A 16,883-nucleotide genomic window follows, 5' to 3' on the forward strand; every position below is an offset into this window, starting at 1 on the left:
TTTATTATCAACTATTTCAAAATAGTCTGTTATCTATCTGTCAATCTATCTGTCTATCTATCTATCTATTTATTTTATAACTTACTATATATATATATATATATATATATATATATATATATATATATATATATATATATATATATATAATGATTAGAAATCTTAAATAATCAATTTTTTACCTACGCACACTAGTATTTCATACTTTTGCAATCATCCGTACAGGAAGTGACGATTGTCACTGGTCGAATTATTCAAACCCCGCCACAAAGTCAACCTTGACTCTATTTGCAAAGAATGTTACCTTTAAGCCACCGTCAACCACCTGAGAATTAGATGAATTTTAATATTCATAAAGCACAACGTTATTAAGACGATCTATAGTGATCGAGCAATACATGAACTATTTGCTGCTGTCTTGAGTTTGTTGTAAAGTTGATTTTTTTGTTGTTGTTGTTTTACTAAGGCCAAAAATCGTTTGAGAACAAGAGTTAACGATATTAAATGATTGTCTGTCAAAAGGTGAAGAATGTTATGGGAGGCTTCTGAATGATTAATGAAATGGACCCAATTACATCCATGGTCTGCAAATAAGGTTTGCATTTCTTTTACTGCTGTTTTCCATTACCCAGCCTGGGAAATATATGTTAGTACATGTGAATACCTTTATTCTCTCTCTGTCTAGGCATACAATTGGAAAACAGCCTACAATAAGATCACACACAATCACTCATTCACCACCACCACAACCTCGACAACGACAACGGCGTAACCTATCTCTAGCTAACTCTTTGTTTCTTTCCCTAAGGTTATTTAGTTGTTTCCCATTGCAAGAACTTAGACACCAGGGTTGGGAAATTGGGATGGAGAAGTCAGCGCCCTTGAGTAAAAACACTCTGTCCTGCAAAAAGTGTCTGGACAGCCCCGTCGGCATTTTTCTAGGAATCTATTAATTTTTTATTCAGCTTACAATAATATTGCACGGTTTTCGTTTGGATATTCATAAACGTCGGGCGTGCCTGCTATTGTTTCAGAAAATAATGTCACAAATGTTCGTATTAATCTTTTCACTTAATCCAGAATACACAAATAATTGAATAAGTTTAAAGTGTAAAGCTTATTTATGGTTTTAGCTACAATTCGCCAATCTTTCACGAAAAACACCCGTCTAGCTGAAACCACTGTCAATAATTTTCCCCACTCTTTAACTGTGCCTAAATCAAAACGTAGATTCCATGAACAAAGCTTCTTTCTTAGAAGTGCACGCCTGTGGAACTCTCTTCCGTTTGCCTGTTTCCCATCCGACTACAACTTAGATATCTTCAAGTCCAACATAAACAAATTCCTGATGAACCGCCCCTTTAAGTAAGACACTTTAGCAAATCTCCAATACTAATGATTACTATGATACTATCCCATTGATTACTGTACACGCAATAACCCTTATCCCCGACCGAGTGGCTTCCAGGCCTTGATAAGTGGTGACCTCTATGTAAAAAAAAAATGATAAATTAGAAACATAGTGTCGCGATGGCTGTGATATAAATTAGTCACAATCGCATATATTTTGAACATCAGCTTAATTGCAATGCATCTAACTGCTAAAAAGAAAGCCTTTTTTTGTAAAAAAAAAGTCAACACTATCTAGTATCATTATCTTTTTATAAAATTTCATCATCATCAGTCTCATCATTAGCATCATCATTATTGCTCTCATCAGCAGCAGCATTATCATTCTCATCATCATCATCATCATCATCATCATCACCACTAATCACGAAAGGAAGCCTTTTATCTAGGAAAGAGCATACAATATCTAGTATCATTATCCTTTTAAAACCTTTCATCCTCATCAGCGGCAGCATCATTATTGCTCTCATCATCATCCTTATCATTATCAAGCCTTTCATCTAGGAAACCGCATACAATATCTAGTATCATTATGTTTTTAAAACCTTTCATCCTCATCAGCAGCAGCATCATTCTCATAATTATTTCCTTTATTGTGGTTTAAAAATCTCATTTTTCAAAAATGTTTTTTTGTAGATTTCTTCCACCTGGTCAGATCTCTGCTGGAATGACTTGCGATCTGTTTGTTACTTTTACACCAAAGGTAAGCCCAACCTAATGTTTGCCTCTAAACTTTTTCTTTTCTAAAAATGGCTGATTTTCTATTCTTTTCTAACTCTCTATGTAAGTATTTTCATATCTGCCAAGGTCATGTTTGTTTGTATACAATCTAGCATCCACATCGCTTGACTAATCGTCACAAAAGTTGGTCAAAATATCGATCATGATCTAACTTAGAACTGATTTAGCTGAAGGATATCTGTGTCAAAGGTCAAGTTCACGGAAAAAGTGAAAGTTACACTTTTGACGATTACCTTTGTTTTGTTCATGAAATGGGATTCTGGATGTGTAATGTTTTAACCAGGGGAAAAAAAAACATTCTCTTATCGGAACGGGATGATTCCATCTGTTGTTTGATGCAAGCAAGTTAGAAAAAAGGGTGAACCAGAAAAAAAAAATGGGAAAAACTTTATTAGATTCTCTTGCCAGTTTCATTTCACTGGCATGATAAAAGAAAACCATTATGCAGTTGCTCTAGAGAAATCGTCACCAAATGTTCATAAACACTAGACAAGGACCCTTTGAGCAGCCAGGGTATGATTTCCAAACTTGGATCTATTATAATAAAGTCATATTCCTATCATTTTGTTTGTTTGTTCACAATTTGATTATTATGTACAAAAAGGTACACTGTTTCACAAATTAATTTTTATACCGAAAACGGACGTTCACGCACTTTCATTCCATCATGATTTCCATATATTTTATTTAGTCAAAAGAAATCTACATTCAAGGAGTAGCCTCATTTGCATATTACATTTAATAATAATAATTTTAGTGTATCACAAAAGTGAGTACTCACATTTAATAATAATAATTTTAGTGTATCACAAAAGTGAGTACTCACATTTAATAATAATAATTTTAGTGTATCACAAAAGTGAGTACTCACATTTCTGCAGATATTTAAGTATATCTCTTCGTGTGACAATGTTGACAAAATGACATTTTGATATAATGAAAAATACTCTGTGTGGAGTTAATTTATTTTCTCCTCAAAATAATTCAAAATATAACCATTAAAAGCTAAACAACGTCCAACAAAAGTGAGTACATCTCATGAGAAAAGTTGTTAATATTAACATACTCTATGTCAACTGTCAATATTTTGTGTGGCCACCATTAATATCCAGAACTGCCTTTACTCTCCGGGAGTTTACCAGAGCTTCACAGCTAGCCACTGGAATGCTCTTCCACTCCTCCATGATAACGTTGCAGAGCTGGTAGATATTTGAGACTTTGTGCACCTCCACCTTCTGCTGAGCCCCCCCCCCTCCCAAAGATGTTCTATTGGGTTAAAGTTTGCCCTGGGCTCTTCAGTAAAGCAGTGGTCATCTTGGAAGTGTGTTTGGGGTCATTGTCATGCTGGAATATTGCCCTGCAACTCAGTTTTTCGAAGCAAGGAATCATGTTCTGCTGCAGTATTAAACAGTACATGTTGAAGTTCATGTTTCCCTCAATGAAATGTAAGTCTCCAGCACCTGCAGCACTCATACGGCCCTAGACCATAACATTCCCACCACTATGTTTGACTGTAGGCATGACACACATTTGTACTCCTCACCTGGTCTCCGTCATCAAAACCAAACAAATTAATCTTCATCTCATCAGATCATAGGACATAGTTCCAGTAATCCACGTGCTTTGTTGACATGTTTTCAGAAAACTGTTTGCAAGCTTTCTTGCGTATTGTCTTTAGAATAGGCTTCCTCCTATGGTGACAGCCATGCGCATCAATTTGATGCAGAGTGACGTGTATGGTTTAAGTACTAACAGGCTAATCCCTCTCTTCACCTCTTCAATCTCTGCAGCAATGCTGACAGCACTCCTATGCTGATCTTTCAAAGAAAGCATTTGGATGCGACACTCAGTTCTTGCGCTCAGCTTCTTTGGACGATCTACCAGAGGCATGTTCTGGGTGGACCCTGCACTTTTAAATGCTGGATGATCTTAGCCACTGTGTTACAATTCAGTTTCAGGGTGTTGGCAATCTTCTTGTAGCCTTGGCTATCTTCATGTAGCACAACAATACGTCTTTCAAGATCCTCAGAAAGTTCTTTGCCATGTGGTGCCATGTTGGAACTTTCAGTAACCAGTATGAGAGAGTTTGAGAACTGCAATACAAATCTGAACGCACCTGCTCCCTATGCACACATGGGCCGAGTAGCACTAATGTGTTACATGACATTTTGGAGGGAAAATGACAAGCAATACTTAATTTTGACATTTTAGGGATGTAGTTTCTTAGGGATGTACTCACTTTTGTTGGCAGGTGTTTAGCCTTTAATAGTTATATTTTGAATTATTTTGAGGGGAAAATAAATTAACTCTGTTATGTAAACTACACACAGACTACTTTTCATTGTGTCAAAGTGTCATTTTGTAATGTTGTCCCATGAAGAACTGATACTTAAATATCTGCAGAAATGTGAGGGGTGTACTCATTTTTGTGATGCACAGTTTCTCCATGTTATTAATTGTTTGTTGTAATAGAATTGTTTCGATTGTTCTGTTTAGAATTAGGTTTTTAAATTTACTTTTCATTCAATTTTTATTTAATTTATTTTTTTAATTATTATGAGCCGGCACCAGTTGCCTTTAAAAACGGTAGTAAGTTTATTTATTTAAACCGTGAGAATTATTTCCCCTTTAAATTATGAGAGTTATTTTCCATTTAATTTTCATAGAATAAAATGGATGTGTTTTATGCTTCCATAAACCCACCATGTGTTCTACTTTCAGGAAAAGTTAAGATATTTGGTGTATCTTAAATAGTATGGGACTAAACCTTCCACCTGCCAATATGTTTCAACATGGCAATGCTGAGTACACACAGCTAATCCTTTTATAAGTATATTCCCACCATCTTCTTTTTTTTTGGTTTTTGTTTTTTGTTCTGTTTTTATGAGTATATTCCCACCATCTTTCTTTTTGATTTTAAGCTGTACATCTTTTTGTTTTCGAATTTTGAAGATGAGGATTGATAATTTGGATTATTCAAACTACTGTTCAAATTTTGAATGTTATTCTCACAAAGTTTTGGCTGCCAATGTAACCGCTGACCTTCTTCAGGTGCATTTTTATTAAACTCGTAAACTTATCTGGAATATCAAACTGAATCTTTTATTTAATACATAGGGCACATTGTTCTTGTTCTGTCGGCCGCGATGTAACAGAGTATGGCGGCTGTATACAAATGCTGAGTCATATGCAAAATAATGTCACGACTAAGGAAAAAGAAAAAAACTAAAAAGAACGTGTGCACAGACCGACGAAGCCGTTCAAGAGGATAACGGTCAGAGAGAAAGAGCACAATCATGTTCTATTTGAGAAAGTACCCAGAAATAAATGTTAAAAAAAAAACAAAAGGAGTCAAGTTATTACTTGTCCTATGTTCCTTGCGACGTACTCTGTTACAACGTGTTGGGTCCCGGGTGTCTATATTTTAACGCATGTGTAATGTTAAAGCAACTGTGTCAAAGTCCTAAGTAATTGTTATTTTATTCTTAGTGTTGCCTATAGTTAGGATTGAACTTTCAATCTCCAGGAATGTATCACTTAGAACTGATTATTACATGTCACCTTTAAACGTTGTGCCACGTGTCTTTGGTTTTTACTTCTTTCCTTTTATTTACCTCCCTCCCCTTATTTCTCCATTCAACACTTGTTCATATTTGGAGATTTTATTTTATTTATTTTTCTTTCCATTTTCCATGTTCTAGAAGATGTACGTTTGCATCTCAGCGCTTGAAAGAACCTCTACTTGATTTTATGAGTCTTTTCTTCATCTTTTTAATCTATATTTTATAAGAATTTGTGATCTGTAAGAAAGCTGGGAATGCTCTCCGATTCCGCTTCCTCATTCCCATTACAACACGCTGTGAAATTGTGTCTTTTATGGCCTTGGAAGATATCGTAAGATTAATTAAAAGTTTAACCTGAAGATTTTTCTACTGCGCTGCTCAACTTTTAAATGTACCATTATTTAAATTTTATTTTTATTTTTAATTTATATCCTTTTTTTTTTTAAATTCTTTTTAAAACTAGCTGAATGAAGATCTCTCTGGTGAGGTTAACTTTTTGTCAAAGACAGGCAAATTCAGCATCCCCTTGAAGTGTTCAACAAAAAAATGTGAGGTATGAAAATCAAGTCTTATCCTTCCACTTTTGTTTTTTGTTTTTAAATTTTCTCTTATTGTTGATCTGGAATCGATGTTATCTAAATATGATAGAGCTTGTGTGTCATTTTTATGGTTTTGTCTAATACACTTCTTGCACCTGTGTTGTGAGATATACAGGAACAAAACAACAAAAAAAAACGTCCTGCACTGTCTGCCAAACTCTAAACTCTGTCGCATCATCACAACATTGCATCTTTGTGCTTGAGTTTCATTGTTTTGTAAGTACTTTCACAGAATGTGCTCTCACGAATTTACTGTATTTGTACCTACTTTACATAAATACTCCTGATTAATCAGACTCTTTACTCTACAGATGCCAAAAAACTTTCACATCTAAAAGCTTATTTTTTGCTTCCTGCTCCATTTCCCTGATTGTACCGTAATCATCATAGTATTCATGTTTTATTCTTTTTATTTATTTCTTTTTAATGGAAATCGCTTGAGACAAGGCATGAAGACACTTGATGTAAGGAGGTAACAAAAATGAGATTTGATTATCGCAAAGACAGGGGATGCCTATTGATCTTAGTTTTGAAAAGATCAAGTTTATAGTTAGGATAAAAACAGTCAGCAGGAATAGATTTCAACAAGCCATGTGGTTCTTGGAAAGAAGCTGCTGGAATAGGAAGCTCTATTACAATGAGGTGTTAAACAGTGAATTGATAGAAATCTCTAGACCAAGGAGTCAAACGAGCTGAAACAAAAGAAGCAGGGAATGGATCAGACAATTCTGAGGAACACATAGTATTTGTAGAAAAGACTGAGACTAGCAACATCATGTCTATGAGAGAGGGGCTACAGTGAAGAATAAAGAGTGGGGGGAGGGGCGTCAATCAAATTACAGATACGTTTCCGTAATTTATCAAAAACCTTCAAATGAGGCACAGATTCACTAGCTAAAATGTGACAACCATACTCCATACATGGTCTGATGATAGATTTATAGAGATAGAGAATAGCCTCAGGTGTGAGAAAGTGTTTAGAGTGATAGAAAGACCCGATTTTACGAGAAGCAGGAAGAGCAGTAGATTTAATATATGAACTCCAAAAAAGATTTGATGAGAAAGAAAGACCAAAACGTTTTAGATTTGATTTCTCATCGAGAACAGAACCATCTATAAAAATCTCAGAAAGAAAAGGGGCACACCTACGATTGAAAGACAATAGCTTAGTGTTAAACGCATTGAACCAAACAAGCCATTTTTTACCACAATCCATAACTGAACCCAGATCAACGTCTAGATAAACTTCATATTTTGACTAATACGAGGAAGATGATTAAGAAGCAATACCAGAATAGAGGTTGGTCTCATCAGCAAAAATGTTAATTTTCTGAATAATATTCTCTGAAAGGTCATTTATATAGGGAAGACACACTGTTAGACCTAGAATAGAACCCTGAAAAACACTGGCATTGATAGGAAAAGAAAATGAAGATACTCAATCATGAGTTACTCGCAAGCTTCGATTAGAAAGAAAAGACTTAACAATGTCAAGAACTTTACCACCAATACCATAATACCATCAATACTATAATACCATAATACCACCAATACTATAATGCCATCAATACTATAATACCATAATACCATCAATACTATAATACCATAATACCACCAATACCATAATACCATCAATACTATAATACCATAATACCATAATACCATCAATACTATAATACCATAATACCACCAATACTATAATACCATAATACCATCAATACTATAATACCATAATACCACCAATACCATAATACCATCAATACTATAATACCATCAATACTATAATACCATAATACCACCAATACTATAATACCATAATACCACCAATACCATAACCTTTAAATTTATGTAAAAAACCATGACGCCACACTTTGTCGAATACCTTGAAATGTCAAACACAATGACCCTACTTTCGTCTGAATTATTTATAAAGCTACAGATCTGTTCAGTTACAACAGTCAATAGATCAACTGTTGAACGAAAACCACAAAACGATGCTGAACATCACTTAAGAGGTCAAGACTTTTCAGAAAATGAACAAGCTCGTTTTTGACCAACCTCTGAAAAACTAATAACAGAAAAAGTCTAACAGGACATTATTTAGTTGGGTGAGACCGATCACCAGCATTTTTAAAGATAGGGACAACATATAAGATTATAACTGTTGTGGAGGAACCACCCTTTGAATGGACTCAACCACCATCCGGAACTCTTAACGATTCCAAGCCATAACAATAACATAATAAGGACAACGTTCTGGCATGTGTTGGGTGGTTTTAAGAACTTGTCTTCCAAACTAACTTATCTCTGTTTAATCTTCTTTTTCTCAAATCCATTTTCCTCACATTCTTGCATGTTTTTCTTGGCCTTCCTCTGCAAACTGTTCTACATTTACCAACTCAAGAACTCTCATCCATTGTTTCAATGTGGCCATACTATCCAAGTCTCCTGTTCTGCATACATCTCCTTATGCTGTCCAGATTTAATCTTCATTTGAGGTCATAACATCTAAGTCTGTCTACATGACTTGCATTACATATCCATGATATCATTCTCACATTATTTCTCTCCATGCAACGCATGTCTTCAACCCTCACCAGTCAGATTTCACTTCCATACATCATCATGCTACATGCCTCATACACCTTTTCCTTGGTCAGCAGCTGTAACACTCTACTGTTAAATAATTGCAAAAGTCCCCTGAACTTAATCCATCCACTCTTGCTATCAAATTAGTACCAGCTCCACCCGGTACTCCAATGGCTCATCAAAATAACAAAACTTCTTAATATTCTCAATAGCTTCACCAACCCGATATACTTTCTCCATATTTGCCGCCATTGGTTTTTATACTTCTTGCACCCAGATTAGTTACCCCTCTCAGCTAACCAGTAATACTACTGAACTTCCTGTGTACCCAATGCTTGCATGTACCACAAAATGGGGAGTTGCACCAGACTCCTTTTTCCGTAAACTAAACAGATTTTTCCTTTTCTTAGGAACTTTCCAAAATTATAACTACTGATCATGACTTCGTTAACTTGGCCTTATGGTTAGGAGCAAAGTGTAGTATCTGTTCTTAGACTACACTTCACCTTTTCTGACCTCGATCAGTGGCGGAGAAATCCTTCTAGATTGAGGCAATTTTAATTTTTGTTCCTATCCAAAGTGCCTCTTTTTGGGGAACAGGATTTTCCCCACATTAAAAACCGACCTTGTGTCTAAATCTGCCCTCGTGGGGAGGCAAGTAAATAGGAACATTCACTCTCAGAGCTTTACTTTTTGTAGAATTCCTCCAAGTCTTTAACTTAGCAAGTAAGGCATGATATTTCCACTTAGAATATTTATCTGTTTATTTTTTACTCTTTTTAACCTCAAGCAAAGTGGGCACTTCTGCACTAGTGCGAAGGTACAACTTTTTGGATTTTCAGTTGGGACATTTGGAGAGTGCATAGCAGGGGTTGACAAGCATACATTAGGGGCAGAAAACTCTATTTGTTTTTATTAGTATCTTATATTTATTTTAATTCAGTAAATTTATGTTAAAAACACTGTTTTGTGTTATTATAATTTTAGAAAATCTATTTAAAAAAAAAACATGCATTTATTGTTGTGCGATTTTCGATTTAGTCCTGAAATTTGATTTGTCTGCCTCTGTTATGCACTCTCCAAATATCTCAGCTGGAAACAAGTGCCACAAATTATATTACCACAAGTTTCTGCATGCTAGTACAGTAAGTGAAGCAAGAGACAGGGAAGAATTCCAAAGTCTAGTAGTCTGAAAGAAGAAACTATTAGAGTAGAAGGCTTTCTGAAGCATCTAGGGACGTTGCTGCTTGAAGGTCCCTACACAGCAATTATGTGGTGAAGCAAGGATTGTGCAATCTCTAACTGCATCTCTCCTGAACTTTTGGTTCGAGTGACAATGAGAAGTCAGGACGACTTGAAACAAGGTTGAAATAAGTAAAGAGATTTTCCTCATACAGCATCTGATATTCCAAAATGGTCACCCATTTAGTACTTACCAGACTAAACGTCACTTAGGTGATCTAACCGGAGCTGGTGTGTTAACACTATTACGATGTATGGATAGATATTTTTGCTACAGAACAAAATCTTGGTGAGAGAGAACGATTTCAAAACTTCCCTTTCTAACACCAAATATGAATATAACAACACTTCAAAGTTTGTTATCTTAAAAAAATATTGTTTAATGTTATTATCTGTATGGAAAATTATTAAAAAAGACATGTACTCATAGGAAAGCCATTCAACAGGTGTCGGCTTTGTCTGGAGCTTCTGTACAAATTTGTGCTGAAGTGTGAACTCGTTTTGAAGTGGAATTATAAAACAAAAACTACCAACACCAATTTTTTTTTCTAAACGTAAAATATTTATTTGATATTAGATTCCGCTAAAGAAATATTGATTTTTCATGTTTGTCATTTTGAATTGTTTTGATAGTTTAACAAACAAAATTTATCAGCATTTTTTTCTCATTTTATTTACACTGCTAACAAAGTTCTGTTTTTGATCGAATTCGTTTGTCACTACGTGGCAAGCATTCACATTGCTTGACCAGTCATCACCAAACTTGGTCAAAATATCAGCCACTATTTAACTCAGAACTGTTTTCATTTCAAGATATCTAATTTGGAATGATGAAAGTTGATAAATTTGGTGATAATTTTAGTTCTGCTCATCATAGAGACTCTCTACATGACCCATATTGTAGTCAATGAAGTCTTGCATCAGAACTGATCTTGACCTTGGAAATTTAGGTCATGGTCGGAACTTTGATAGAATTTCATTTTCTTTTTTTCTCCAAATTTGATGCATGAATTTGATTGTTTTTGATGACCACAATGCAAGATTTCTGTCTGATCAGATGAAAATTTTTTTGAGTTATCGAAGTTTACATTGGATAACTTCTGGAATACTTCATACAATATGAAGAAGTAAGCTACAGATAAGACTTTAAACCCATCCTTATGTGGTCAGCTAAAAAGTATGTAGTTTCATGATTAACTTTTGTTCTTCTTTATTATACACCACTCATAATATACAAATGCTTCTAGAAGTTATCTATTTTCAATCAGAACAGGAACTTTCCTTAAAAGATAAGTGTGTGTATATATATATATATATATATATATATATATATATATACACACACAAATTACCATTAGCGTATGAAGCGATGCTCTTAGTGTAACCAAATTGAGCTTAGGTATTTGGGCAATGTCAAAACATTGTTAATTCACTGCCTGCATATCAACAGCCATATAGTGCAATGGTTAGAAGCTCCAACTGTCGTTTGGGCGATCAGGTTTTGATCCTGGCTTGAGGTAGTTGCTTCTCTAGTCGCACTGATGAGCTGTGAAACAGCGAAACAGTACTGTATGTGGATGACTATATATATATATATATATATATATATATATATATGTATATATATGATGGACTATCCCGTCGATTTCGATGTATGAGCTTCCGCCAAAACTGTTAAGTTGCTCGGAAATCTACACAGATAATTTGTTTATAGTGGTGAAAGCTTTGTGTAGAACCAACCACATGCAAACGACTGCCACAAGACAAAGCATACAGTATAACACAGGTTTTTACAGCAGAGTTACCTTCTAGATACATGTCTTAATAAAGACCACATGGGTAACTATTTGGGAAGGCTAGGCGCTGTATGTACCACGCCAAGTCATAGAAATTTCCAGGTTGGTATCTGGGGGTGCATTAACTCACTGGGATATATATATATATATATATATATATATATATACTATTTCATGTATTCTCATAAATTCTATAAGGAGATATAATATTTTATTCACTGATTTTCAGTAGATTCTTCAACAGTGCGTAAGTAGAGTTAAGTAGTAATTTATAAAAAAATATATATTGCAGTTAAGATTCACACAATCTTCTGGGTTGTATTCTTATGAGGACTTGGTGGAAAATTCTATGTAGCTCAATTGCCATGTATATTTTCATAACTTTATATAATAATTCCAAAGTTAAAAGGGGTTTGTAAAGCATAAAAACGATGTCGTTGTTTATGGATGTTTAATTTTTTTTTTTTTTTTTTTTATATTTGAAGTGGTTCTCCGCATTTTATGATCAAGAGCAAGGACTCTTTAAATATAAAAAATAAAGTAGTAAATATAAAAACAACATAGAACTCTCATAATCTTGAAATTACTATTCTAGAAGGATAGTTGGAATAATATGTATTTTAACTATATATATATATATATATATATATATATATATATATATATATATATATATAGGTTTTGTGAAACTGCTACTGTACATAAAACTATTCCTTGGAACTGATATACATGATGTACTAATTTTATTTATCTCAACCTCTTCTCTCTCACTTTTTTTTATATACATGATAAATCTGTATATATATATATATATATATATATATATATATATATATATATAAGAGCAAATAGTTAAAAAAACACTTTGAAAAAAGAGTGAAAAACGTTTAATCTGAAAAGGAAACACTTAATAAGTGGATAGTCCTTAATCCGCGGAGTTTCGAAGAAATACTTTCCTTCTCATCAGAAGGTAGGAATTAGCAAAATGCGGGATCGGATTTTGCATGCAAAAGTATTTGATGAAACTGCAAGTAAGTCCAAGATCTTACTTGATAACAACAAGTGAAGCAGAGGGAATATGGTGAAGAAAAAAGTGATTTCACGTAAATGGATGAAGAAAAAGGTATTCCCTCTGCTTCACGTTTTGTGTATAATCTAAGAAGAAAATATTTGTTTAACTCTTGTAAATCAACTATTTTATTACTACAAACATTTCAATAAATATTCAACAAAACGTTAAAATACAACACCAGTTTCTTTATATAGCATCATTCATATTATTGTTCCATAGAAATAAGAATCATTTCTTAGGATGCTGATACGTAGTATCAAAATGACAATTGAAATATAAATAATTCAAGACTGTGTTTATTGGTACCGTTAGAAAACGAATATATATAACTTTATACACAAAGAAAACATAATATAAAATCACACCCTTGAAATAAATATATTTTAAAATGCAAAACAAATATTAGCGATTCATTTTTTCATTAAAGCATTTCAATATGAAGTCTCTAATTGAAAAATATTCTGAAACACACAATCATCCAAGCAGCTCAAAAGAATCAGAAATAGTTACTTACAATAATTACTAAACAAAACTCGAAGCGAGATCATTATAAAAATGGACATTTAGCATCATATAGCATTGAACATTTTTGCGAAATTTATATAGAGTAACCTAGTAATTAAATAGCTTTGTTAATGAAACAATAAAGTTTTTTTTATACATTTATTCTGTATTTTTATTTTTTACAAGGCAAGTCGAAATATTATATCATGTATAACATGTTACTAATAATCAGCCGTCTTGATATTTTTTTATCTGTGGCCCGAAATCTTCAATATTCAAAAAAAAAAAAACATTTAGCTGAAATGAACTAGATTTCTTAGAAAATCGGCATGGTTTTAATATCTTTTTAAAATTTAAACGGTCAATTTTTCTTTGTAATTTATGGAAAAAAAACTTTGATATAGAACGGAAATTGGTCTTTTTTGTTTCTATTAAAACAAAGAATTCACTTCGGAACAACATTCTAAAATTTAGAACATTATTTGTAAAATTGGGTATCGATGATTTTTTGAAAGTTGCGCCAAAAAAAAGAGCATGCAAATAACTGAATTTATATAATTGAGAAAAATATGATTACTTACTTGTTGTATAATTTAATTTTCGGTGCGTGCTTGACGGAACGATGCGTTTTTTTTCCTTTTTCAAATGTTCGTCTTTACTTTTGTAAGCATGAAGTGTATGTAGTTGTAGCGTCGAAGAATTTTTTTTTCCAAATGAATCTCAAAATCAGAGAGCTAAATGAAGGCGACATTTTGACTACATGCTAAATGTGTAAATTTGCCCTTTTGTTGACCTTTAGCGTGACCACTCTTTTTTCAATACGATATTCCAACGGTTTCACAGCTAGAGATGAAAGAATTCACAAATGATGACACATAGGTCATTCTAAGTCACCGCATATTTGAGAGTCGTAAAATAAATGAGTTTTTCCCGTTTCTTTATTTAAAGAAATTTTATCGACTGGCGGGCGAGTGATTTAGGACTTTTAGTCGCCCCAAGAAATTTTCAATTGACTGTAGCGACCGATCGTGTAAAGTTTCAAAGGCTGCATATATATATATATATATATATATATATATATATATATATATATATATATATACATACATACATACATACATTTTTTTTTTACATAGGCATCACCACATTATCAAGGCCAAGAGGCCACTCAAGGATAAGGGTTAAAGAGTGTACAGTAGTAATTGGAAAATATAGTAATCATTAGTAATGAAAATTCGGTAAATTTGTTAACTTATCTGGAACGGCTCATCAAGAACTTATTTACGTTAGACTTGAAGACAAACATATTGTAGTCAGCCGGAAAGCAGGAAAACGGAAGACAATTCCACAGGCATGCAGTTCTAAGAAAGAAGCTTTGTTCATGGAATCTACGTTTAGGTTTAGGCACAGATAAAGAGTGGGGGGGGATTATTGATAGTGTTTTCAGCTAGACAAGTGTTTCTTGTGAAACTTTGGTGAGGGGGGACCATAGATTGAAGCTCAGTCGAACACTTTCCATGAAAATAGCGATACATCAGAGACAAGCTCGCAACATCTCTTCTGTGAGATAGAGGTTGCAGAGAAGAGAAAAGGACATCTCCTACGAGGCTACAAAGTCTATTTTGAACTCTATCAAGGCAGGACAAGTTATTTCTAGCAGCTCCTGCCCAGATGTGGCAACAGTATTCCATCCTTGGACATACCTGGCTCTTATATAGATAGATAATTGCATCAGCAGTGAGATATCTACTGGATCGATAGAAAGATCCCACCATTTTTCCAGTGGCCCTGGCAACAGATTTGATGTACGTGTTCCATTTAAGATCAGGAGTAATTGTTAAGCCCAGAAGCTTGTCAAAACATGAAACCTCCCCAAGATGAGAGCCATTCATTTCAATTGATGCCAGATGTGGATCAGAATGTTGATGAGGTAAAAAGAGAGGCTTGACTTAAGATGCATTAAAATTAACCAGCCACTCCTTTCCCCATTGTACCACATGCTCAAGATCAGAGGAGAGAGAATCAGAGAGAACTTGGTCATTTACTGTCTTAGATGTGCTACCATAAATGATGTAAGGATGTGATTTGGAAGATCAATAATATAGATCAAGAAAAGAGTTGGGCCCAGGATGGACCCCTGAGGGACACCAGCATTAATACTGTTAGCTTCTGATTTTTGATCCTCAACTACTATCAGAAAGAAATGATTTTATAATTGAGAAGACATTTCCAGCTATACCATAGCTAGAGATCTTGTGAAGTAAACCTTTATGCCATACCCTTTCAAAGACCTTTGATATTCCAAGAGCAATTGCCCTAGAAAGGTTGCTTCTGTCGAGAGATTCGCTAATCCTATGAGATATAACTGTAAGCACATCTGCTGTAGATCTAGCAGAACGGAAACCATATTGAGTGTCACTAAGAAGGTTATTTTTGTTGAGATGGTTGATTACTTCTGTATTTAACACATATTCCAGCAACTTACTCATGACGCACAGGAGACTTATTGGCCTGTACTGAGAGGGAGATGAACGATCACCGTAATTCTTAAATACAGGGCATACTAATGAGATTTTCCAGGGTGATGGGAAGCTATTCTCCTTAAGACAACGTTTAAACAGTTTTGTAAGTATGGGTGCTAGTTCTGGTTGAAGTTTTTTGAGTACTATAATTGGAATACCATCAGGGCCAGTTGTTTTACTGGAATCAAGGTTTTTGATTAGCTTGGCAACATCACGTACAGATATATGTATATCACATAGCATGTTTTCTGATACAGGAGGAAATATTGGGGGTTGGCGGCCTTGGTAGCAAAGGGTAGAATTAGCTGCAAAGTTCTTGGCAAAGAGTTTGGCTTTGTCTGATACTAACGAGATTATCTCAGGTCCATTGATGATAGTTGGGATAGAGCACACGCTTCCGTTCAGGATTCTGTTTGCTATTTGTCAAAACTGGTGGGAACCAAGCTGCGGCTCAACTACTTTGGACTTGACAGATTGAGCATACAACTCTCTTGTGTTCTTTATTACTTTCTTAAATGGTTGCTGGCAGTCCTGAAAGCGGTTTTAGTTTCCATACATCTATTACGTTGGAAGCAGTGGAAAAAGTGATTTCTGTGCGCAATAGCAGCAGCACATGGAGAAAGGCATGGCTGGCTGTTAGGTTTTTGCTGGAACTTTTTCGAGGGTATGAAACGGTCTATGCCTACAATTAATCATTCCGGCAGATCTGATACTATAGAGCACACATCCCTTTTAAACATGGAACGCAGAGGTAGATCCGATATAAATGTACGGAAGCTATCCCAGTCAGCCTTACTGTATCGATATACTGTACGATGGAGAGGTACGTCTGGGGACTTATTACA

General features: G+C 34.4%; 1 protein-coding gene across 3 annotated transcripts in view; it reads left to right on the top strand.

Annotated features, from left to right (window-relative positions):
- Window positions 1–16,883, top strand: part of LOC145261207 (cilia- and flagella-associated protein 74-like) — a 2,330,915-nt gene that overhangs the window by 210,138 nt on the left and 2,103,894 nt on the right. For all 3 annotated transcript variants that reach the window (XM_080119545.1, XM_080119548.1, XM_080119547.1), the window contains exons 16-17: window positions 2,047–2,113; window positions 6,178–6,267. In XM_080119545.1, coding sequence (XP_079975671.1) covers window positions 2,047–2,113; window positions 6,178–6,267 — 157 coding nt within the window. The remainder of the gene's footprint in view (window positions 1–2,046; window positions 2,114–6,177; window positions 6,268–16,883) is intronic.

The sequence above is a fragment of the Euprymna scolopes genome, chromosome 37, assembly GCF_053919585.1.
Source record: "Euprymna scolopes isolate OS-2025 chromosome 37, ASM5391958v1, whole genome shotgun sequence".
NCBI classification, from domain to species: Eukaryota; Metazoa; Mollusca; class Cephalopoda; order Sepiida; family Sepiolidae; genus Euprymna; species Euprymna scolopes.